Here is a 22,625-nt window from a genome sequence, read left to right as displayed (position 1 = left end):
GCGTCTTGTCGTGTGCTGTTCATGTCTCCTACCATCAACATAGGAAAGATGAGCCTGGACCTGGTTCATTTGCTGCGGCTACTCATGATAAGCCAGAAACTAATGTTTCCCATACTCTCTGTCTCTCCCTCAGACACAAGAGACTTACTAATGGCTTTGGGAGTGGAAGAATTGCAACAGCCACTACCACCAGAAGACCACCTATGATGAGTCTAAGTGTTCATCATGTTGCATACCTTTGTCACATCCCTTGTGTATGACTGTGAACTTGTTTGCAGAGTCGGAGATTGCGTGCCGGGTGCGAGTCAAGTTCACAGTCTCAGCGATTGTGTTTTGTGTGCTGCCAGTACTCAAGTCCACTGCAGCAACATGATGAGCAGTAGAACTAGAGTACAACAACATTAATATTGCTCCCATTTTAATGGTGTTGCAGCTATAAGCAACTGAGTTATTTACGCGTACCTGGGATGGAGAAAGTTGTCCCACCTCAATAATATTACTTTTTCCCGAGAATGATTTTAGTGGGATACAGAAACTGCTGCAGTTTATTGTGTCAAACCAATACTCGTCCATGGAACATGATCCTCCTTTCCCAATGTCAAATTGGTAGGGAGCTGTGAGATTCTCACATTCTTTTTGGCGACCGGGCTTGGAGTTGTTGGCTTCTGATAATGCTGCCAACAAAAACAATGAAGCTAAGGTAAACCAAGAGAGTTTCAGCATATTCACTCTCTCTCTCTCTCTCTCTCTCTCTCTCTCTCAAGTTTCAAGTCTCAAGTGTCAGCTCCTAAGTGAAATTTTGGTTTTATACAAGTTTACAGGGCTCAATGATGTATTGAAGAAAAGGACTTGCATGCGCTCCTTTCGCGTTTCTTCCTTTCACGAGGAATTGAATCTCAACTCTAGTTATTTTATTCGGAGGTCAAGGGTTAGGCTCTGTACATATATGACCGAATACATTTGCTCCCTCCTTGTTTCTTCCTTGAAACTGAGGTATATAATAATAATATATTATTCAGAGTTTTGTCACTTAATTAGAAGAACATATCGTGTACTATTAAATGCTTAACTTTATATATTTCAACATGGTTGTGTGTCTTGATTTATACACATTATATAAATTGATATACTTTAAAATTGAGAACCAAAGAGAATTCCAGATTTTTTATGATCAAGAGGAGGTAGCGTGCAAATTCAAGTGAAGGGCTGGTGACGATGAAGGCGGCAAGGCACATATTGTAAACAAAACAAAAGGTTGAACACATAAATGTGAGTGTGGGTGATTGGTTGGTAGATAATTAACCATTTCTTTTATTATAATCCTGTTTTCCCTTTTTTATTTTCCTCCAGATTGATTCCAAAACAGGTAGGATAGATGATGCAGATGCATTAGATAGTCCTGGAAAATGTGGTAGCACTGACTGTCCCACCAGATCACCGTCAACTATTAATCATGATAATGTTGCTGCACTATACAAATTACAATATTAATGCATGTAGGGAGAAAATCCCCTGACAAGGATAACAGCGGTCAGCTTTGGTTCTACATCCTCAAGCATGTATCCATTGCTTTTGTGTTAGTGGAAATTACACATCCAGAATGATCCACTTCAAGCAGGAAGCTTAAGCTCCTCGTGTTTCTTCCAGCTGAAGGAAAATCAGGGTAGCTTGTTGTCAGGAGGAAATAGAATCACTCAAAGTTCATTATCAAAATTGGTTTCACGTATTGGTGCCATTTTCCAGCAGCAAACAATCATGTTCCTAGAAGCTATATCAGATATGCTGGTTTTTAACAATGCGCATGGAAACATGTTTGCAAAGCCCTTGCAAGGTATTCCAACATGTTTCTGGCTTCCACGCACGCACGGAAATGAAACAAACTATTCTTTGGGGAACAATTAAAGACAAAAGAGTAGAATAATGAAGTTACCTCTTAATATAGTAGTAGAAAAAGTCAGCATAAAGAGCAGTCTGAACAAGGCCTGAAACCCAAGCTGTTTTGGGCATTTGACAACAAGTTATAATTTGTTGTATCACTTTAGCTAAAATGGGATACAAGAGTATCAAGTGCAAGCTATAAAAGAGAACTTACGTATCCAGAGAACTCTGTGAAGCTCTGTGAAGAAACGATAAATCCAATTGAGAAGATATAGGGCTCGGTAAGCACTGCACAGAGACAGAGTTACCAAACAAATATAACACCACAGATAAATTAAATCCGAAAAACATAAACAAGGTAGTAGAATTGAATCTATGATCCTAACTAGTTGTAATCAGGTTGCATTGCAGGTAAGAAAGTGGATAACACAAAAGCAAATTCATTTGTATGCCTCAGGGGAATTGGAACATACCCAAGAAGGAAAACGTAGTTTCCAGTTAAGTTATCAATGTTTCTAGACCTTTGCAGTAAAACCAATTGTGGTAAGATTGCTACGGCTTCAAGATATATCGAAAATGCCCACATAACCTATTACAATAGAATAGATCAAAGCTTCTATCAGATGTGAGTAAAAAAGTAACAGCATCATACAAACTGATGGGGGTTAAAAAAAAATAAAACTGGATGCAAGCTTTCTTTCCAAACAAGTGGCAAAAGGTTCATTTAAAGGCAAAATAAAGTCATCCATAAGGGCATAAGAAAGAGGAGGATAAATGCCTCACCTCAATTACTGTAAAAGAACGCTGAATCAGAAGAGCCAGCCCCAAGCATAGAAGGACGAGATAGTAATGTCTGAAAGTATCTTGATCTTTGGTGTAGGTTTGCTTCACTACTTTATGGTACCTCATGTGCCAGACCGTGGCAAGAGAAGTTCCAATAAAGATGAGCTTCCCTAAAGTGTTATACAAGGAGTGATACTTGATAACCAAGTCAATGTATCGAGTAAGAAAGACCAACCCGTAGAGTTCTTGAGTTTTGAGTGAAATTCCTGGTTAAATGCAACAGTTGAACAAGTTTTCAACTCTGAATTTGGGGAATTGAGTCAAAATAATTCAACAAAAACGACCATTCTTTATTTTCAGATGCATATGAGGATAAGGGCATATCACTGCATACTTTAAGAATACGAAATCTGCAAACCTAGCAAGGAATTTACAAAACAAAAAACCCAAAAGTTTCAAATCAACCACCTCCACCCTTCTAACAAGTACAAATTCTTAACCAAACCAGAATCAATCAATTGTCGAACAGTTAAAAATGGAAAATAAAATAAAATGTGGTATGAGAGTTTGAACATAACATAATTTGTCCAAACTGCCACAATAATCTCATGTCAAAACACTAATTCTCAATTAAGCGATAAACATGCATGGTACAAAAAGATCTTGGTCAACTCATCCGGAACACATAGGAAAAACAAAAGCAAGAACTGTCTAAAGGACGTAAGAGAAAGGTAAGAATGAATTAACATATTCATACCTGCACAAGATTTGGTGGTGCGGATCTTACGGAACAAGACCACTATGCTGAGCAGATGGGTTATGTCTCCTGCTAACCTAAACAGATTCATGATTTTATTACGGTTAGCTACTGCTTCTTCTCTAACTTGAAATCTCTGTTTCCTTTTGTTCCGTGGATTGTTTTGCTTCTTGCTTGCTCTTATCTGCCTTGTTGGTTTTGCTTCTGCTTCAGCAGAAAATGCTATCAGACTTTCAAACCCAATGTAAGCGTTTTTTTCCCCGTTGGTTTAAAGTTGACGGCTTGTATACCACGCAGCGCGAGCATTGACTTCCGGCAGGTCTTTGCCGAAAAAATGAAAAAACATACATGTACTTTGTCTGATCTTCATCCTCATATCTGTCAGTCTTCGCTTTGAATGTTGACATGATCAGGGAGGGAGAAACTACTTACTTGTGAGACCAAGTTTTTCTGTTGATCGGGGTAGCTGGCCCGCCAAAAATATTGGGTTCGAGTCTGGAGAGCCGTCTACGGGTCGTTATCTTTTCCCTTTGGGCTTGGGCCCCAAATTTGTTAGATTTTGTTATCATGGATGAATTCTTTTATTCTTGGGCTACTAGTAAATAGTCACAATTCGGCTCTCAATGACACGTTTTTGTTGATCTAATTCCAATTCCTTATTATATTTCCAACTTCCTCGTTTCCAAATAAGAAAACATGTTATAAACCACGAACCAAGTCAGTATTGAGCCGGCCAAATCAATTAATATTGGATGGGTTGGTATACCAAGAATTTCAATTTGAATTGGTTGATATTGGTTTTTTAAGAATGTGAAGAAATAAATTAAAATTAAAATATGTCAAGAGTGCGATCTATTTGAATATAATCAAATACAAGATGGATCCAGGGATACCCATTATCCAAACAAAACCTTTAACCTTGATACAAATTTATGCAATTTCACAAGTAGTAGAAAGTTTAGTTCGGATTCGGGAGCTGGCTAAATCTCAGAAGATGCAAATGCAATTTATACTTTGATGATTCTCCTCACCTTGTTATACCATGTGACGAGGAAAGGAAGGATCATTGATGTTGCCAATTGATTCCAATCGAAGGCCATGAACCGTAAAAGCCCAAGATTCGTACTATCAAAAGCCCAAAAGTGTAATGTCCAAGTTGAGTTGAGCTTTCCTGGCACATCATCTGTAAGCTATTGGGCAGCCCAAGTACCCCGTGCCGTTAAAGTACCGGCACCAGTGCCAGCTAGGACTAGGAGCCAATAAGATTCCAGCAGATTCTGGAAGCCAAGCCAATTCCCCCTTTTCAATATTCAGACAAATTTTGACCAAAGGAAAAATAGGAAAACTAAAATTCCCCTTTCAACCCTGCAAAAGAATTTTTCAAAATACAAAATATAAAAGTGTACCCAATTACGTATTGACAAAACAGGCAGCTTCGTCAACTATAGCGTCACAGGACAGCCAGGCAAACCGGCCCCACTCGACCTTTAGTTTTTAATTTTATTTTAAACAGCCTCGTACACTTTTGTTTTCCACACTAATTAATAAATAAAATTAACAATTTTAATTTTATTTGTAAAAGTTGGGAACAAATATTTATTTTTATTTTCTGAAGAGCAAAAGTCCACCTGCACCCCTCAAAGACTAAATGGCCATATTTGTAGGGTGGATAGATACAACTATATTCTAGGGCCCAAGTATATCTCTGAATGAACTTATTTTTGGTCACGCACCGTTACAATTTACAACAACATTTAAGAGACAAACCAAGTCACTCAAAAATTCCGAACATCGCATCTGGGGGAGGGGGAGTCCATAAGTAAATAAATAAATGAGGAGAGGAAGAGGAGGCAAAAACATACAACGAAAAGACCCCTGAATTCAAAGTCGAAACCCCAAACCCCAACAAACCCCAAATCCCACCCTACAAACAAACAAACAAACAACCCCCCGTCCCCTTCCCTTGCCTTCTCGCTCACTCGCTCGCTGCACGCTACCACTGCTTCATTTTCAAGCTGTCTTTATTTCCCTCCCCCCCTCTCTATCTTTTCCTAATCAATATAAATTAATAACACACCCTTTCCTTCTCCTCAACACAACACTGTTCTCTCTCTCTCTCTCTCTCTAGAATCTTTCTCTCTCCTAGGGTTTGGGTGTTTCCTCATCTCTCTCTTCGCTCCCTCGCCCTCTAGGGTTTATCCGACTGTGCTTGATCGTCCTCCCTCGTCTCTATCTCTCGCACTTGGCCATGGCGGCCGAGAAGCTTAGGGACTTGAGCCAACCGATTGACGTCGGCTTGCTCGATGCCACCGTCGCTGCCTTCTACGGCACCGGATCTAAGGAGGAGGTGAGGGCTTCTTGCTCCTTTCTCTCTCTACTCTCTGTTTCCTTTCCGACCAAGTGTGGCCAATTTGCAACTGCAATCGAGGTTTTTGGCCCCTAGGGTTTAAGCCTGCCTTACGAGGCCTTTACTTAGATACCTTGTGCTTTCTGTTTGGTTTTCAAGACGTTGAATGAAAATTGAAGCTCTCTCAGTCTTAGGGTTTAACACTTGAAAACCGCTTTTGTTTTTTTAAACTTTAGACGCAATCAGGACTTAGCTTCGATGTCTTTCTCTGGGAACAGTTAGCTTTTGATGGATTTCTGAACATTACATATCTGCCTATTTTGTGGTCTTCTGGTACTGTGATTAAGAAGAGAGATTTTTACTGGTTGGTTGATGGTGGTGTAAATTTGTATGTTCCGCTTAAATAATTTCAAAAAGCTAGAAAAAATGGGTTTTGTTACCCTCCACGTTCTTAGCTTTACAGGAATTGTTATTTTTATTTTAACCTACTAATCCAAGCAACTTTTGTTATTCTTAGCGTAGGTTTTGTATTTGAGTAATCGATGTGCTGGCAAGTTATATGCTTCACTTGTAATATTCTGGGCTGTAATATAGTTTTTTCAAGTAGTTTATTTTCTAAGAGTATTTTTTTCCCCAAATGTTGGCGATGCAGAGGACAGCTGCAGACCATATATTGCGGGACTTGCAGAACAATCCGGATATGTGGCTCCAAGTTGTGCACATTTTACAGAGCGCCAAGAACCTAAACACCAAGTTCTTTGCCTTGCAGGTCAGTTTTGTTGCATAACAATCTATAAGACTGCATTTTCCTTTTGTCTAACTAGGCTGCCGTCAGATGCCCTGACAGTCATTGCACTAGGGCAGCAAGGCCTCAGCAGGGCTGTGACAGGCAGTTCAAAACTGCCAAAAATAGAATGCCTTTATGTGGACATGGCAAGAATAATAATCAAGTTTACTACTTGGGAGCATGTTTCTGTCCTTCATGAAGGAAGGCATCTTAGTAAAGTCTACAGAACGTTTTTACCATCAAATCTTGCTGCATATTTGTTCAGCTTGTTAATGGTTTGATGCTTTGGAAAATTTTCTATTATACTTTCCATCACAACCTGCATAAATCTTTCCATCCCTATTTTAAGGTGCTGATCTCATGAGGGTTTTCTTTGCGTCCACATACAGGTCCTAGAAGGGGTTATCAAGTATAGGTGGAATGCATTACCTGTTGAACAGCGAGATGGAATGAAAAATTATATCTCTGACGTCATTGTTCAGGTATGAGTCATGTAGTAAATCTTTGAGGAGGGGAAGTTTTGCTAGCGTTAAATCTTGTTTGATGGTTTTTTTTTCATGGGCTTTATATTATTTCTTCTTACCTTTTGTTCCTCTTGCGAAGCTATCAAGTAATGAGGCCTCTTTTCGAATGGAGAGACTGTATGTCAACAAACTCAATATTATATTGGTTCAGGTATTTCCTTGCTTCCCTCCCCATGAGGATCATTGCCTTTGTTGCTTTTATTTTTGGGATTAATTGTTTGTACCATGTACTGTGTTTACTTTTCCATTATTCCATTGATTCTTTTCACTTCAACTGTATTTACAGTTCTCAGAAAATCTGTGTATTTGAATTTATCTTGGTCTATTAAAATCTGAAATTGTTTGCTTTGGTAGCTTTGGATATGTGTTGTGATGTAATATATTGAGGTTACTCCATGTACAGATTTTGAAGCATGATTGGCCCGCTAGATGGCGAAGCTTTATACCGGATCTCGTTTCAGCAGCTAAAACTAGTGAAACAATTTGTGAGAATTGTATGGCCATATTGAAAGTAAGCCTTTTTAATTTTCAACTTTTTCAAAGATAGAAATCAAATTTATATGGCTCATTGAGTAGCTACTAATTGCTTGGATGTGTAACCCTCAGCTTCTAAGTGAAGAGGTTTTTGACTTCTCAAGGGGGGAAATGACTCAGCTGAAGATTAAAGAGCTTAAACAATCATTGAACAGGTAATTGGCTGATGACTTTCGCATCTTTGTTCGTAATCAAAAGAGCTTTTAAATTTATTGTGGTATTGACATGTAAATTTATTGTGTTGGGCCAAACTTTTTACTTCCTATTGTGTTCGATTTTTTTGCAGTGAGTTTCAACTCATTCATGAGTTATGCCTTTATGTACTATCAGCGTCTCAAAGAGCCGAACTCATACGTGCAACATTATCCACATTGCATGCTTTCCTCTCGTGGATTCCCTTGGGTTATATATTTGAGTCCCCTTTGGTATGTATAACACTGTTTTGTAGTTCTTGATTACCCTTTTAAAGGATTTATCCTTATCTTTCTATATTGTGTGTGTATTTTACAGCTTGAAACCCTTCTAAAATTTTTTCCAATGCCTTCTTACCGGAATCTCACCATTCAGTGTTTAACGGAGGTATGTTGTTGTTCCATTCCTGTTGAAGCAATTATGTGGTTGTTGAACTTATCTCAAAAGAAACGAGGAGATAATGCAGTATTTGCCTTTTCAATGATTTAGGTTTCATCATATGTTTTTTTGGTTTTCAGGTTGCAGCACTTAGTTTTGGTGAATTCTACAATGTACAGTATGTTAAGATGTATAATATATTCATGGTCCAGTTACAGGTGTGCCACTATCAATTTTGTATATGTTATGCCTGATTTAACATAACATTCAGAGTTCAATATGCAGTTAGTAATACATGGGATGGGAAAATATGTATAATTTGATAAATTCATTGTAAAATGTGGTTAAAAATTCAGCCAAATATGAAGATGAAGTTTATATAAAACTTGGTATGCACTAGATAGTATATAATAAAGATATGGGGTCTAAAAATTGAAAGTAAATATTTGATTTTAATCAATTGTATATTTTAAGAAAATTACTCATAATCGAAAAGTTTACAGAGACACAAGTATTCTTTGAACTACATGGACATACAATTTACATATTCTGAATGTATATGACTTTGGGCAAATTTTCTGATTTCCTAATTTCTTTTTTATTGGAACCAATCAGACTATTCTCCCATCTACCACAAACATCCCTCAAGCTTATGCAAATGGATCTAGCGATGAACAGGTATATTGTCTTTAATGATTTTAGGCTTCTCCTGTTGTTGTATTTAACTAGTTCATATGATGTTGTTTCTTCAGGCATTCATTCAGAACTTGGCACTGTTTCTCACTTCGTTTAACAAGGCAAGTTTGTTCTCTTTCAGATGAATATGTTGATATATTGCTTTGCCTTCACCAGCCGTATTTGACAAAGACTTTTCTATCAATAGATAGGATTTAGTGTTCGATATAGGGGATATGATAGTTCTGCTGTTGGGTTTAGTTCTGTGTTGATCTTTAAGCCTCCAATGATGATGCTATTAATTGTCTCCTTTTTGCAGTCACATATTCGTGTGCTTGAAACCACACAAGAGAATATAGCTGCATTGCTGATGGGTCTTGAATATCTAATAAACATCTCATATGTGGATGACACTGAAGTTTTTAAGGTATGATTAATTATGATGTGCTCTCTAGCACCCACCCTGAAGGCCCTATGCAGCTCTTTCTCTCTTTTCCCATTTGAACAGATGAAGTGATAATTTGACTTAGACTTGGTTGTTTGATCGAGCAGGTTTGCTTAGACTATTGGAATTCCTTGGTTTTGGAATTGTTTGAGGCGCATCATAATTTGGATAACCCTGCAGCAACTGCAAATATGATGGGGCTGCAGGTAATTTAGATACTTTTATCTTTGAAGTTTTTGTTGGTTTGAGTTTTCTGTTTTCTACTTTGTATGGATGTATCCTCTAGTTTTACTTGAATCCCTATGTTTTTCTTTAGTATGACCGTTCAAACTTATTTTTTTATCTCTTTGTAGTTGAATAAAGATTTATGATTTGAAATTGGTAGTAGATAGGTAAGTATTTTCTAGGTTTCCATCAACAAGAGGGTTTTGTCTAGAGAAAGACCAATTTATCATCTCAGAACTTGCTAACCTTCCATCTTGAAAGGGACTTGACAAGTCTGAATTAGGTAGGTGTCTTGAAAGTTTTTTGAAAATTTGGGGAGATTTTCAGTTAACCATTGGAACCTTTATCATTTTCCTATCAATAAAATTCGGATCTTTTACCAACAAATTTTGACAGTAGGTTTCTAAGCATTGTGTCCATGTCACTCTTGCTCATTCACGTCAACAATCACATTAACCATGTAAATGCAATGCTTCTTTAGTTTTGTTTTCAAAAAGTGGATTTTCTGTGTATGAGGTTAGATATGGTATGGGGCAACTTTCTTGTTGGAAATTATGTTCAGAAGACTTTTGAAAATACTGTCTGCAGAAGCTTTTTAAATTTAGTTTATGCTTCATAGTAAAGACACCTTTATGTCCAGGGTTTCACTCACTCATCTGCCTAATTTTGCAAGTTTGTCATCTATATTGTTTTTTGATGGTATACTTTGTATTGAATAAGCAGATGAATTTGCTTCCTAGTATGGTTGATGGCCTTGGCTCACAGATTATGCAAAGGCGGCAAATATATGCCAGTATTATGTCAAAGTTGAGGTTGCTCATGATCTGTCGAATGGCTAAGCCAGAAGAGGTTCTCATTGTTGAAGATGAGAATGGGAACATTGTTCGCGAGACCTTGAAGGACAATGATGTTCTTGTTCAATATAAGGTGATGCATCTTCATTTTGTTGATATGTTTGTAATTGCTATACTATTAAAATAATGTTAAACCTTCTTGTGATGAATAAAAAGAAATAATAAGATCTCTGATGGGTGAAGTTATCTTTGCGAAAGCAGACTTTTAGTACCTTTATAGGTGTCATTATCAAAACAATTTAGGGATGCTGCTTTCAATTTAATTCAGCATGATATGGTGGGTGTTATTTGTTATTTTCTTTCTTGAATGTTTTCTCACTTATTTTTGTTATCGGTGTCATTTTGATCTTGTAGATCATGAGGGAGACACTGATATATTTGTCACACCTTGACCATGAGGACACTGAGAAGCAGGTAAAGGGAATTTTGTTTTCCTTTCTATGAAGTAAAAGTAAACAATAATTAAGCCTTATTGTTAGATTGTTTTGATGCATGACCCTGCAAGGTGTTGCTTGTAGCATGATGTTCTCTTGTCTCAATAAATATTTCATATGTGATTTAAACATACATGACTTTAATCGATTTCCTACATAATAGTTTCTGAATGGTCATAATGCGAATTTTATGATTTATTTTACTTTCACAATATTTTCTTTGCATCTTATAAAATTTCCCCCACTTTACCTCTGAAGTGAATCTTTTCCAGCACCGAGAAGATTCCTTTTGCTGTAATCTCTTTTGTGGGGAACCTCTAACAGTGAAGTAACTATTCCTATATTGTATTTCTATTGATATTTTTCTTTCTATTGACATTCGAACACAGATGCTAAAGAAATTAAGCAAGCAACTCAGTGGTGAGGATTGGGCATGGAACAACTTAAACACCTTATGCTGGGCAATAGGGTCCATATCTGGTTCCATGATGGAAGAACAGGTATTGTTTGCTCTCTGTTCTGTGATCATTTCTTTAATCTGTTTTCTTATTTGAAGAATTCACTGATGATACTCTTTTCAACTAGGATAAATAATATAGTTCCTTGTTTTGCATAGTCTGCATCTATTTGATGATCCATTGTTGTCTCACGCTCTTTATGCAGTTATTATTCTAGAATGCCTCTTGATGAATGTACCTTTTCCTTTTGCAGGAAAATAGATTTTTGGTGATGGTCATACGCGACTTGCTGAATTTATGTGAAATCATAAAAGGGAAAGATAACAAAGCAGTTATTGCTAGCAACATTATGTAAGGATTTGTGATTCTAAAGGGTTTTTTCTACCTGAAATGTGCTACCAATAAGTGCATGGTGCATTGTAGTGCTGACATAAGTTCAGTTGAGAATCTTATCTATTAAATGTATTTTTATAGTATAAATATTCATATGTTTGAAGTTTTGCTTTGTTTTCAGGTATGTTGTTGGACAATACCCAAGGTTTTTAAGAGCTCATTGGAAGTTCCTAAAGACTGTTGTGAATAAGTTGTTTGAGTTTATGCATGAAACCCATCCCGGAGTTCAGGTGAGTCCTTGTTTAAGGTTGATTTTGAAGTTAAATAGATAGATGTACATGTCTTAAGTTTCACATTTTTTATTCTAATGCATGAGTTATATAAGTATTTATGTTCCTTTCAAGTTTCCCTTTTTTTTTTCTCATTGGGTTAGTCACAGGGACATTTTATTGATATAACACTCTTCTATAACTATTGTGGCATATGTTTCAGGATATGGCCTGTGACACATTCCTGAAAATCGTTCAGAAGTGCAAGCGTAAATTTGTTATTGTACAGGTATTCTTTTTTTTCTTTGTAAGATTTTGCCTTGTTACTTAGCATTTTAGTACCCTCCTTGTCATAAAATTTAAAATTATGTATCTTTAGACCGGGGTAAAAGGAAAGTAATTATTGATTTTTTGGTGTTATGTTCCGCAAAGAGGGGTTGATTATTTCAAGTTTTATGATCTATGAATGCTTTTGTGATTTCAGCTTGGAGAAAATGAACCATTTGTGTCTGAACTCCTGACAGGCCTGCCAACAACTGTTGCCGATCTTGAGCCTCACCAGATTCATACTTTTTATGAAGCTGTATGCCTTTTTGTGCCCCTTTTGGTAGATATTTTGACAGAAAATTGTGTTATTAAAAATTGCCTTTTGTTTGCCTTAGGTTGGTAATATGATTCAAGCAGAATCTGACCCTCAAAAGAGGGATGAATATCTACAGAGATTGATGAATCTCCCAAATCAGGTTTGTTTAAATGCAATTGTAATGTTTTAGGATTTACTTGTTATCTCTCTCTCTCTCTCTCTCTCTCTCTCTCTCTCTCTCTCACCCTCACACACATACGCAAAAACATGCATGACTACTCGCAAGTGCTGAAACTAGCTTGTAGCTTATGATGTTTGCTTGTTCTCCAGAAATGGGCGGAGATTATAGGGCAAGCACGCTTGAGTGTTGATTTCCTCAAGGATCAGGAGGTTATTCGCACCGTGCTTAATATATTACAGGTATGAATTTTTTTACATTTTGATATATAGATATTTTGCAGATAAGATTCTTTGATGACCCTGATTAGTATCTTGGTTTTTTTTGTGCTGAATCTTTTTATGTTAGATTGTGCACTTTCTGTTACATTGTGGACCTTCTACGTGCTCCTTTCCTTTGCATCAGCGATGAATCCTTTACTTCTATTTGCAAGGATTGTTTATCCTATTGTGTCACATCAATATTAAGTGTGATTATTCTAGTGGTTGTATTGATTATCCTATAGTCAGTTCTGTTTTCAATTATTTGTAATTATGCTGGTCATTATTGATTTGCAGACAAATACTAGTGTTGCCAGCTCCCTTGGAACGTTTTTCCTGAGTCAGATTTCATTGATCTTTCTGGACATGCTTAATGTGTACAGGTATGGTCAACATTTTTGGGTCTTAAGTTGTTTAATTTTGTTTAATTTTCAACTGATATGGTTTTGTGCGGCTCTGTTTTTTTGAACAGGATGTACAGTGAGCTCGTATCTAGTAGCATTGCAGAAGGGGGGCCCTTCGCTTCTAAGACATCCTATGTGAAACTTCTACGGTGAGACCTGTTATACAATTTACCTTATAGTTTAACATACAGCCCTCAAATACCATGTTTTAATCTATTCCATTGAACAGGTCAGTAAAGAGGGAGACTCTCAAGCTGATTGAGACATTCTTGGACAAGGCCGAAGACCAAGCACATATAGGAAAACAAATTGTCCCTCCAATGTTGGATCCGGTTCTCGGTGACTATGCCAGGAATTTGCCTGATGCTAGAGAGTCAGAGGTTTTGTCACTTTTTGCCACAATTATAAATAAGTATGCAATCTTTCTTTCATTACCTTGTTATTTGCTTTATTTCTTTCTAGATACATGTCGGTATCTTGCTAAATCCTTTAACCAACTAAAACAAGAAGGCTGTTGCTGCCTGCATAGAAAAATGATACTATTTTTCGATTAAAAAAATTCTAATTTGACTTTAGTTTCTTTCCATTTCTTAAATATTTTTAACCCTTATTTTTAGGTACAAGGGTGCAATGATAGATGATGTGCCCCGAATATTTGAAGCTGTTTTTCAGTGCACATTGGAGGTAAGGATGTGGGCTGTCATGCAGTGGTGCCAAAACTACTGAGATTCTATATTAATATTTGGAGCACTATCATAATACTGCGGTATATTTAGATGTCCTCTAATACTGTTTTTCAAGTAGCCATGAAAAAAATAATCAGTGCAATTATAAGTTAGGTTAATATTTATCTTCACACCTATAATTTTAACATGCCCTAACCCTTTGGCGTTGATGCGAGCGCATCAAGTCCGACAAATGAATTGTTTTGGTGGCTGAACATGTTAGTATTGTTCCTAACTTCTTATTATGCATCCCTTTCTCCATAATGCATTGCTAAAGAGCGATTTTTGAATCTGTGCTGGTGATATGTTTGTGGTGCATATCCTCTGATACCAAATAGGGTTTGGTGTGGTGTGTAAAGTTATTTAAGATTGATTTGTACTTCTGTTGTTTTCTTTACATGTCTAGATTCTGTGTGATTGCAGATGATTACCAAAAATTTTGAAGATTACCCAGAGCATCGCCTGAAGTTCTTCTCTTTACTTCGTGCCATTGCTGCTCATTGTTTTCCTGCATTGATTCGGTTATCAAGTCCGGTTTGTGCTTAATTTCATCCCCCTTTTTTGGCTGTGTTTTGATTGTCAGTGTTCTCTGGTTATATATATGAGGGCTTATTGGCGTCTGTTTAACTTGATAATTATCACAAATTGACCATTAATTGTTTTCATATTTTTTTGTATACTTCAGCAACTAAAGCTTGTAATGGATTCAATTATATGGGCGTTTCGGCACACAGAAAGAAACATTGCGGAAACAGGGCTGAACCTGTTGTTGGAGATGCTGAAGAACTTTCAGGTGTGACATTGAGCATATTTGTGTCAAATATAGTGTGCTATTAAGATGCTCACAATGTTTTGATTGATTTGACAGAAGTCGGAGTTCTGTAATCAATTTTACCGTACATACTTTTTGACAATCGAACAAGAAATCTTTGCTGTCTTGACGGACACGTTTCATAAGCCTGGGTTCAAGTTGCATGTCTTGGTGCTCCAACATTTATTTTGCCTGGTATGTATCTTGTTATTTTGATACCTTCTTTCTTTGATTCTCGAGCTTGAGTAATTAGGAGTTACATATTTACAGGTGGAAAGTGGTACGTTGACGGAGCCTCTATGGGATATTGCAGCGGTTCCTTATCCATATCCCAATAATGGAATATTTGTTCGTGAGTATACGATCAAGCTTTTGAGTACTTCATTCCCGAACATGACTGGAACAGAGGTATAAGTATGATACTATTACGATTGTCTTACAGTTGTTTTTCTACAAATGACTTATCTGAAGGTTTTTTCCAGGTCACTCAATTTGTGAGTGGACTATTTGACTCGAGGACTGACCTATCCACATTTAAGAATCACATCCGAGACTTTCTAGTGCAATCCAAAGAATTTTCTGCACAGGTAGGGGATTCAGAAGCATCAGATGATGCTTGGACTGGCTAATTGATTGATACTCTCTCTCTTTTTTTCCTTTTTCTCTTCACTTTCAGCCATGAAAAATTTGATATTCTTCTATGGACTAATTTGTAAAGTTGATGTAAAATGTTGCATCTTCCCTGGCCATATGTCTTATGTTGGGATATTTCCCTACTTTTTAAACAAAATCCGAGTGTGATCTGAATGTTCAAACTGAATGTTGTGATTGTGCAGGACAACAAAGATCTTTATGCAGAGGAGGCTGCTGCACAGAGGGAGAAAGATCGGCAACGAATGCTTTCTATTCCAGGGCTCATTGCCCCCAATGAGATACAGGATGAAATGGTTGATTCCTAGGTGGCTAATTCTAATGTTGAGGCTAATTTCAAGGACGACTGATGGAGATGCAATGGGTGCCTTGATTCAATCATCGGAATCTGCCAATGCAACAGCATTTTTTTCCCTGATTAGTTTCCGTTTTGTTTCGTAGTTGAAATTAGTAAAATCACAAAGGCTCCCGTAGTGTTGCCTTTTAAGTCTATTGGATGGCTGTAGAGTATTTAGGTGCTGATTTAGGGAGGGAGTATATTTTGAGTCATTTAAGGGTTTTGCTGGATCCAAATTGATCTTTGTAGTTTGAACTCGCCAGATGGGATGCAATCTGTTTCAATGACTCTATGTTAGTATCGATGATTCATCTTAGGTGTAATTTAATACTAACCTCGCTGGGTTGTGTAGAAATTCCTTGTTCTTTTATTTTTTGGTCGGGTTTTTATAGGATGTGTTGTCTCATTGCGTTGGTGAAGGGCGCCGATTTTTTGTTACCCTCTTGGAGAACAGTGAAACTTGTGTAATTCGATTGTGTTTACTATATGTTCCCTTTTGATTAGCAAATCATCTATAGTTTGGTGTCTTTGCGACGAGTTGAGTGACCTTATAATTTATGACCCAAGCAGCTGTGTTGATTTGAGGGTTGAGAAAATCAGGCTTAGCTTAGCCTTTTCTTTTGGGTTATGTGCTAAATTTGCCCATATAACAATCGAATCCAAAGATCGAAATAGATTCGATGAATGAGCGAGATAAATAGTAGAAGCAAAGCTTTAAGTTGGATTTTATTGAGGGAAAATCATTATGCGAATGATAGTGAAGTACAGCTCGGTTATTCTTGTGCGACATATTTGTAGTTATAACTTATACTTTAGTGGATCCAGATATGACATCTAGCAATAATTTGAAATTCTGAGCTGAGCTCCCTTTTGGTTCAACCGACTGGTGTGCGAGTAGTTTGACGGTGCTTATGTTGTTTCTCATTTTCTTCCCTCTTTGTTGTGACAAAACTTGATCGAAATATTTGATCATGCCGTGCTTGGTAAAAACCCCATCCTCAACGGTGACCCCGATCTCCAACACGTCCTCCACCATTCTTGCGTTGATCCTTTGGTCGCCAAAGAAAGGCCTGCAAATCATTGGCACCCCGCCTGCTATAGTCTCCAGCAATGAGCTCCAACCGCAGTGCGTTACGAAGGCTCCAACTGAAGCATGGGCTAGGACACGTGGCTGGGGAGCCCAGGGCACCACCATCCCATTACTTGCTTTTATTAGCAACTCATTTAGCAAAGGTGTCTTAAAACTGTCCTTGAGAGACCATAAGAAGGGTACCCCGCTGGCTTCCAAGGCTTGTGCCATCGCCATAAGCTCCTTCTCCGGTGGCCTTGCGACTGACCCAAAACTAACATACACCACGGAGGATGCCGCCTTTTGTTTGTCAAGCCAGGACAGGCAACCAGTAACGTCATCTGCGGCTGTGGGGGCTTCCGGCAGTGGAGGGGAAGCAGCAGCAGCTAGGTTGAAAGGTCCGACATTGAGAAGCTTGTTGAATTTGGATTTCAAATCGTTTGTTACGGTAATATCCAGTTCTTCAAAGCTGTTTACGAGAACTGCGTTGGCACGGGGTAGCAGTTGGCCCATTTGATGCAGCATGCGTGAGAAGACTGAGTCCAAGTTTCCAAAGATGACACCTTCAGGCAAATCTTTGATTCGTACTTTGGACATTCCTGGGATGTTGACATTCTTGGTGATGAGTTCGTTTTCACGACCTGCAATACCTACGGAAGCATGCATTATTCAATAAATCGAATAGATATTACCCGTCCCCGATCAAACAAAGCTAAGAGTCATCTGAGGAAAAGTAGAGGATGGATGAGCAAGAGTACATACTTTGAGTTCCGATAGTGTGGCGGAGGAGGTCAGTATGGACATGGAGGGAGAGGGAATTAAGTCCGGAGAGCCAAAGAGGGAGCCAAGGGACTCCCAAGTCGTGTGCCAAGTGGGCCCCAAACCAAAGGAAGGCGTCGGTAATCAAGCAGGTGAGGCGCTTCTCGGTGTGAGCCACGCAGGCGTCTAAGCTGGTTGTAAAGTTGTGGGGGGCAGCCTTCATGAAAAGCTCAATATCTTCCTGGGGCTTACCCGCAAACACATAGCCGTCGGGGACGCCATCAGCCACATCAAACACCTTTATGTTACGTGGAAGATTGGTAATAGTGTTGGAAAAGAGTGAGTTGTTGGATTGTGAAGTGCTGAAGAATGAGAAGAGAGTGCTGGGAGAGGCAGCGGCTAGGCGGCGGACGAGGGCCAGGGTGGGACTGGCATGGGTGGCGAAAGGGAAGGCTAGGGCCCCCACATGATGCTCATACACAACATGATCATCATCAATCGGTTGCGGTGCCATATATGTATGAGCTAATAAGACTAACAGGAGTGGGATGAGGAGGGATTTGGATGAGATTGGATTAGGACTTTATATAGGAATAGTGGCAAAGGAGAGGGGGTTGTCACAAGACAATGCTCAACTCACCAGAAAATCAGCCTATCATTCATATTACTGTTATTTCCTCTACTCTTCTTCATGGAATGGAACACAAACATGACACTAGAGAGACTGGTAGCTTAGCCTCCTTCGAAGATGAACAATGCACGTGATAACCCCCGCCACGCCCACTTCTTCTTTTTTGGGCTGTCTCTTCTAAGCCCAATTCAGCCCATAGAACCCAGTACCAGCCCATTCAATATGGGCCCATCAAAACAAACTCCACCACTAAACAACCACTCGCTGAGTCGACTCGCGTTTTTCTTTCTCAATGTCAATTCTGAGCTGAGGAGTGAAAAAGAAAAGAAAGAGACACCCAATATTCTAATTCCTCCCCAATTTACTTTCTTCTTTCTTTTCCTTTTTTTTTGTTTTTGTTGCATAAAATAAAATATAAAATAAAAATAAAAATTCTGGTTCGTTTTGGTCTTTGCAGAACAGAAAGAAAAACGCTACCTTTGTTTCTGATTTTTATTTCTTTCTCTCACACATCACGCGGGTGGTTGTTTCTCTCTCTAAATATCGATCAACCCCAATCGATCCATCAAATCATAACTCAGCTGATTTCTCTTTCTTATTAGTCGATGAGCTCGTGAAGTTCACAATCACTTCGACACCCACACAGACGCAGAGAGAGAAAGGAAGAAAGAAAGAGATCGAGCTTTTCTTTTTCTCTTGTTCAAGTATTTTGCTTGCCGTCATGGGTCAAGCTTTTCGGAAGCTCTTCGATACCTTCTTCGGAAACACTGAGATGAGAGTACTCCCTCTCTCTCTGTTTTTTTTTTTTTCATTTTCATTTTTATTTCGTACCAATTTTGTAGCATTTTCTTTCTTTTCCCTTTTCTGTGGTTTGACAATTGTAGCTGCCAGGGATATGTAGGGCTCATGTCGTAATGGTTTCTTTCTTGCCTTTCTTTTAGCTTTTACTGGTTAAAATTTTCAATTGCTCTTTTGAATATTGTGATATATAGGAGGCCGGACTTCATATTGTCATTATAATCATATGCATATTTAATATCGTTTTCTGAATTTGCTCACCTCTCTCTTGCCTCTTTCGATTTTTTTTACTCTTTCATTATCAGTTATTGGGGGACAGTGCAATTGCAGCATATTTACTATTTGATTCTCAAATTCTCAGTGATTAGATAATATTGTATGATCACATTAATACCTTACCCTCCCCAATAAGTTTTATAGGTTTCTACTTATTCCTGTAAAAGTGATGGAAAAATGGCTTATTCATTAAATTCTAAGTACTTGACTTCTTGCTTCTTTTTTATGTTCTTCTGTTGCTTACCTTTAATTTAAGAGCATGATATTTACTTCACTTTCCTTATTTGCCATTTTCATTTGCGGTGGTGCCATAGGTTGTAATGCTTGGCCTCGACGCAGCTGGTAAAACAACCATCCTTTACAAGCTGCACATTGGAGAAGTTTTGTCCACTGTGCCTACCATAGGTGGGCGTCTCTCATATCTACAATTGGACTTGTGGTATTATAGGTTGTTTAGATTTTTATGTTAAGGCATTTCTTTGTCTCAACAGGTTTCAATGTGGAGAAAGTTCAGTATAAGAATGTCATGTTCACTGTTTGGGATGTTGGTGGACAAGAGAAACTAAGGCCACTCTGGAGGCATTACTTCAATAACACGGACGGACTGGTAATCGAACTTTCTCTAGTCTTGTTCTACTGGATTCTGGTTCTCGAATCTTGCTAGTCAGTTGTCCCTCTTTTAGTTTCTTTCCTGTTTGTGCCTTATCATATATATAACTTTTTTTCCTATATGCAGATTTACGTGGTTGATTCCTTGGACAGAGAGAGAATCGGAAGAGCCAAGGAAGAATTTCAGGTTGTATATTAAGAAATGAATACAGTTCATATACAAGTCTAGGTGATTGTTTCTCACTTATCTATGTTTATTCTTTCAGGCCATCATCAGTGATCCATTTATGCTCAACAGTGTCATCTTGGTGTTTGCTAATAAACAGGATATGGTATGCCACAGCATTAGTTTCTGATCCATATATTGCATGAATGATCTCAATTTCATGATTTCAATGAACATAAGAATGTGGATGTTGGTGGCCAACATAAGATTCTCTCACTGGTTAGTCTCCAAATTACAGGACAAGACAGGGAATTATTGCCGTTTCTAGTTTGCTGTTGTGATGACTTACATTTTGGGTTAGGAATTTGGAACTTAGGATATCTGGATTTATGGGATGTAATGAGATGTAACGCTTGAATTATGAGATCCAAACAGAATGCTTAAATTACATTTTCATTCCTCCATGTGAAGTAAAAACGGGAGTAATCCATAATAGGAATTCAACTCCTTATTTTGATTCCGATTACGGATTAGTAAACACGCCATAAATGGTCATAAGATGTCAGATATTGCGGCACAGGGCTGTTGACTGGTGTCTTTAAGGAAAAATAAAGTATTTGTATTCCATCTAAGTACTGTTTAGTCTTTTTCATTTGCTTTTGGAGCTGGCCATATTCTTTTGGTTACAATGGGAATTGATCCTAGGAACCCCTCATTCGATCCTACCCATGCCACTTGAGCTAAGACTCATTGGTGATAACTTTAGTGATCCCCTATCAGATCTCATGGCTTATTTCTTATGGGAAAGTTTTATTCATTCCAAGTACCCAGCATACGCATGATTGTGCAAAGTTGGTTCCTTAGCAACTTGGTGTGATTTATTTATCAGCCGCCAATATAACTTGGTGTGATTTGTGTTTTCTCTTTTTCCGATCCAGAAAGGAGCTATGTCGCCAATGGAAGTATGTGAAGGACTAGGCCTCTTTGATCTCAAGAACAGAAAATGGCACATACAAGGGACTTGTGCCCTTAAAGGTGATGGCCTTTATGAGGGCTTGGATTGGTTAGCTAACACACTGAAAGAGATGAGAGCTGCTGGATACTCTTCAGTGGGCACCTCATCATTCTAATACTCGAGGTTGAGACTTTTTACCTGCTTATGTCTTACCAACTAAATGGCAGGCCGTTTAATTATGTTTGTTCTCTGTCTCTTCTGCAGGTTTATTAGGATTCTTGGGGCTGGTCATTTGATAATGCTGAAGAGTTGGTTATTTGTGCATCCAAATCTCCCTGGACTCTAATCAGCTTTTTCTTTTCCTTTTGGGTTTTTCTAAAGATGGTGAAGTTTAATCAGTGCTTACTCCAAGACTTCACATTCAGACATGTCACTTAATCCAATGTATATTGAAGAACAGCAGATGAGCAGGTTGTGAAATTGATGAATATTTGCTGAAGATTATGTATGATTTGGATGTCTCTTGAAAATTTCTTTTGCGTATTTGTAGATGATTGACCCCAAGTGTATTTTAGATTTAAATCCACATGCAAGTTTCTTCTGCTCCACGGGCCACAGGTGCCCCCTTCTTGGGGTGGATTGAAAACCGTATCTAAATTTACCGATAGGGTGTTAGTTGGATTGACTAGGCCATTGGTGTGCTTCTAAATGGTGCTGGGTTGTGGCACCGTGTGTGTGAATTTTCCACCTCTCCTCCTAACTTTGGCAACAAAAAAACAGTATCTAAATTTTAAACTCTGTTGGCGTTGATTAGTGTTTGAAAGATTAAGCTTTAAATATATTGGATGTTTGAGAACATCTTTTTATTTTTTATGTTCACCCAAAAAAAGGTGCTGAAAAATAATAAAAAAGTTATGGTTGTATTTCTTTTGAGCCCATTTGTAGCTCATCAAGAAAATTTGAGAGAGATGAAAAAGATATGCAAAGCAGCTGAAAGGACCCAATTCCACGTGTCAGCTTTTAAGACAAGCGCAAGAGACTTATCTTTTTAACGGCTAGGCCAGCCCACGCCCACCGTGGAATTATGTAACGGCCACTTGTCTCCCTTAACGGAGAATTAGAAAGAGAGCACTTGGCTGTTGGCGGTTGGCTGACCACACATTTACAATTACTTATGCGTGTTTGTTTTTGGCGAAAATATATATATATATATATATATATTAAGTGATTCTTCAAATAATTTTATTTGAGGGACATTTTTTAGGATCCATTAAGATTTTTTTTAATGATCCAAATTATCTATTTTTAAATCTACATTCATAGATCATTTTTGCAAAAAATTAGATAAATCGAAAACCATTTTGATATCCAATTGTGTCGTACAAAATCAATTAACACAATACTTGAAGAAAGTATTAAAATTTTAATAATTGAATTGAGTGATCAAATTAAATTTTAATAATTGAATTGAATGGTCAAATATTATTGGATTCAAGTGATTTTTTCATAAAGATGATCTTTGAATGAGTATATACAAAAC

The 22,625-nt window shown here is 37.9% G+C and overlaps 4 protein-coding genes and 1 long non-coding RNA gene across 5 annotated transcripts; 2 read left to right on the top strand and 3 right to left on the bottom strand.

The window, feature by feature from the left end:
- Nucleotides 1-1,394: 1,394 nt before the first annotated feature.
- LOC103333511 (ER lumen protein-retaining receptor-like) lies at nt 1,395-3,820 on the bottom strand. Its single transcript, XM_008236358.3, has 6 exons — nt 3,419-3,820; nt 2,662-2,927; nt 2,352-2,467; nt 2,093-2,166; nt 1,931-1,994; nt 1,395-1,647 (listed from the first exon to the last, which is right to left on the bottom strand). The coding sequence occupies exons 1-6, from the start codon at nt 3,507-3,509 to the stop codon at nt 1,611-1,613; spliced, it is 648 nt and encodes a 215-aa protein (XP_008234580.1). The 5' UTR covers nt 3,510-3,820; the 3' UTR covers nt 1,395-1,610.
- A 1,593-nt stretch (nt 3,821-5,413) lies between these two features.
- Nucleotides 5,414-16,349, top strand: LOC103333512 (protein EXPORTIN 1A). Its single transcript, XM_008236359.3, has 32 exons — nt 5,414-5,765; nt 6,418-6,534; nt 6,942-7,034; nt 7,156-7,227; nt 7,480-7,587; nt 7,683-7,765; nt 7,897-8,035; nt 8,121-8,189; nt 8,321-8,398; nt 8,796-8,858; nt 8,933-8,977; nt 9,175-9,282; nt 9,408-9,506; nt 10,249-10,452; nt 10,734-10,793; nt 11,203-11,313; nt 11,525-11,622; nt 11,786-11,894; nt 12,097-12,162; nt 12,358-12,456; nt 12,536-12,616; nt 12,787-12,876; nt 13,192-13,277; nt 13,367-13,447; nt 13,528-13,710; nt 13,916-13,982; nt 14,447-14,557; nt 14,709-14,816; nt 14,892-15,029; nt 15,105-15,242; nt 15,317-15,421; nt 15,671-16,349. The coding sequence occupies exons 1-32, from the start codon at nt 5,667-5,669 to the stop codon at nt 15,791-15,793; spliced, it is 3,231 nt and encodes a 1,076-aa protein (XP_008234581.1). The 5' UTR covers nt 5,414-5,666; the 3' UTR covers nt 15,794-16,349.
- A 174-nt stretch (nt 16,350-16,523) lies between these two features.
- On the bottom strand, nt 16,524-18,300 carry LOC103333513 (anthocyanidin 3-O-glucosyltransferase 2-like). The gene is made up of 2 exons (XM_008236360.3): nt 17,654-18,300; nt 16,524-17,541 (listed from the first exon to the last, which is right to left on the bottom strand). Exons 1-2 carry the CDS (start codon nt 18,162-18,164, stop codon nt 16,628-16,630), a joined length of 1,425 nt encoding a protein of 474 aa, XP_008234582.2. The 5' UTR covers nt 18,165-18,300; the 3' UTR covers nt 16,524-16,627.
- A 420-nt stretch (nt 18,301-18,720) lies between these two features.
- LOC103333514 (uncharacterized) lies at nt 18,721-21,634 on the top strand. The gene is made up of 7 exons (XM_089053717.1): nt 18,721-19,059; nt 19,670-19,760; nt 19,847-19,962; nt 20,092-20,151; nt 20,231-20,296; nt 21,069-21,268; nt 21,350-21,634. The coding sequence occupies exons 1-6, from the start codon at nt 19,003-19,005 to the stop codon at nt 21,258-21,260; spliced, it is 582 nt and encodes a 193-aa protein (XP_088909843.1). The 5' UTR covers nt 18,721-19,002; the 3' UTR covers nt 21,261-21,268; nt 21,350-21,634.
- Nucleotides 19,078-19,415, bottom strand: LOC148917545 (uncharacterized). Its single transcript, XR_016127529.1, has 2 exons — nt 19,279-19,415; nt 19,078-19,211 (listed from the first exon to the last, which is right to left on the bottom strand). It is a non-coding gene; the product is annotated as an uncharacterized LOC148917545 (long non-coding RNA).
- Nucleotides 21,635-22,625: the final 991 nt, after the last annotated feature.

The sequence above is a fragment of the Prunus mume genome, linkage group LG5 (assembly GCF_029339155.1).
Source record: "Prunus mume cultivar Tortuosa linkage group LG5, ASM2933915v1, whole genome shotgun sequence".
In the NCBI taxonomy this organism is placed as follows: Eukaryota; Viridiplantae; Streptophyta; class Magnoliopsida; order Rosales; family Rosaceae; genus Prunus; species Prunus mume.
The sequence above is the reverse complement of the archived record's forward strand: the minus strand, read 5'-3'. Positions and strand labels throughout refer to the sequence as shown.

What these genes read in the sequence shown, in the direction of transcription:
- LOC103333511 (XM_008236358.3), bottom strand. Translation starts at nt 3,509, where the DNA reads ATGAATCTGTTTAGGTTAGCAGGAGACATAACCCATCTGCTCAGCATA. An exon ending in CACCACCAAATCTTGTGCAG is followed by an intron (nt 2,928 to 3,418) that starts GTATGAATATGT and finishes GCATTTAACCAG; the next exon opens with GAATTTCACTCAAAACTCAA. An exon ending in AACTACGTTTTCCTTCTTGG is followed by an intron (nt 2,167 to 2,351) that starts GTATGTTCCAAT and finishes GTCTCTGTGCAG; the next exon opens with TGCTTACCGAGCCCTATATC.
- LOC103333512 (XM_008236359.3), top strand. Translation starts at nt 5,667, where the DNA reads ATGGCGGCCGAGAAGCTTAGGGACTTGAGCCAACCGATTGACGTCGGC. An exon ending in TCTCTGACGTCATTGTTCAG is followed by an intron (nt 7,035 to 7,155) that starts GTATGAGTCATG and finishes CCTCTTGCGAAG; the next exon opens with CTATCAAGTAATGAGGCCTC. An exon ending in TGATTCGGTTATCAAGTCCG is followed by an intron (nt 14,558 to 14,708) that starts GTTTGTGCTTAA and finishes TGTATACTTCAG; the next exon opens with CAACTAAAGCTTGTAATGGA.
- LOC103333513 (XM_008236360.3), bottom strand. Translation starts at nt 18,164, where the DNA reads ATGGCACCGCAACCGATTGATGATGATCATGTTGTGTATGAGCATCAT. An exon ending in CCACACTATCGGAACTCAAA is followed by an intron (nt 17,542 to 17,653) that starts GTATGTACTCTT and finishes ATGCTTCCGTAG; the next exon opens with GTATTGCAGGTCGTGAAAAC.
- LOC103333514 (XM_089053717.1), top strand. Translation starts at nt 19,003, where the DNA reads ATGGGTCAAGCTTTTCGGAAGCTCTTCGATACCTTCTTCGGAAACACT. An exon ending in TCAATAACACGGACGGACTG is followed by an intron (nt 19,963 to 20,091) that starts GTAATCGAACTT and finishes TCCTATATGCAG; the next exon opens with ATTTACGTGGTTGATTCCTT. An exon ending in GAGCCAAGGAAGAATTTCAG is followed by an intron (nt 20,152 to 20,230) that starts GTTGTATATTAA and finishes TTATTCTTTCAG; the next exon opens with GCCATCATCAGTGATCCATT.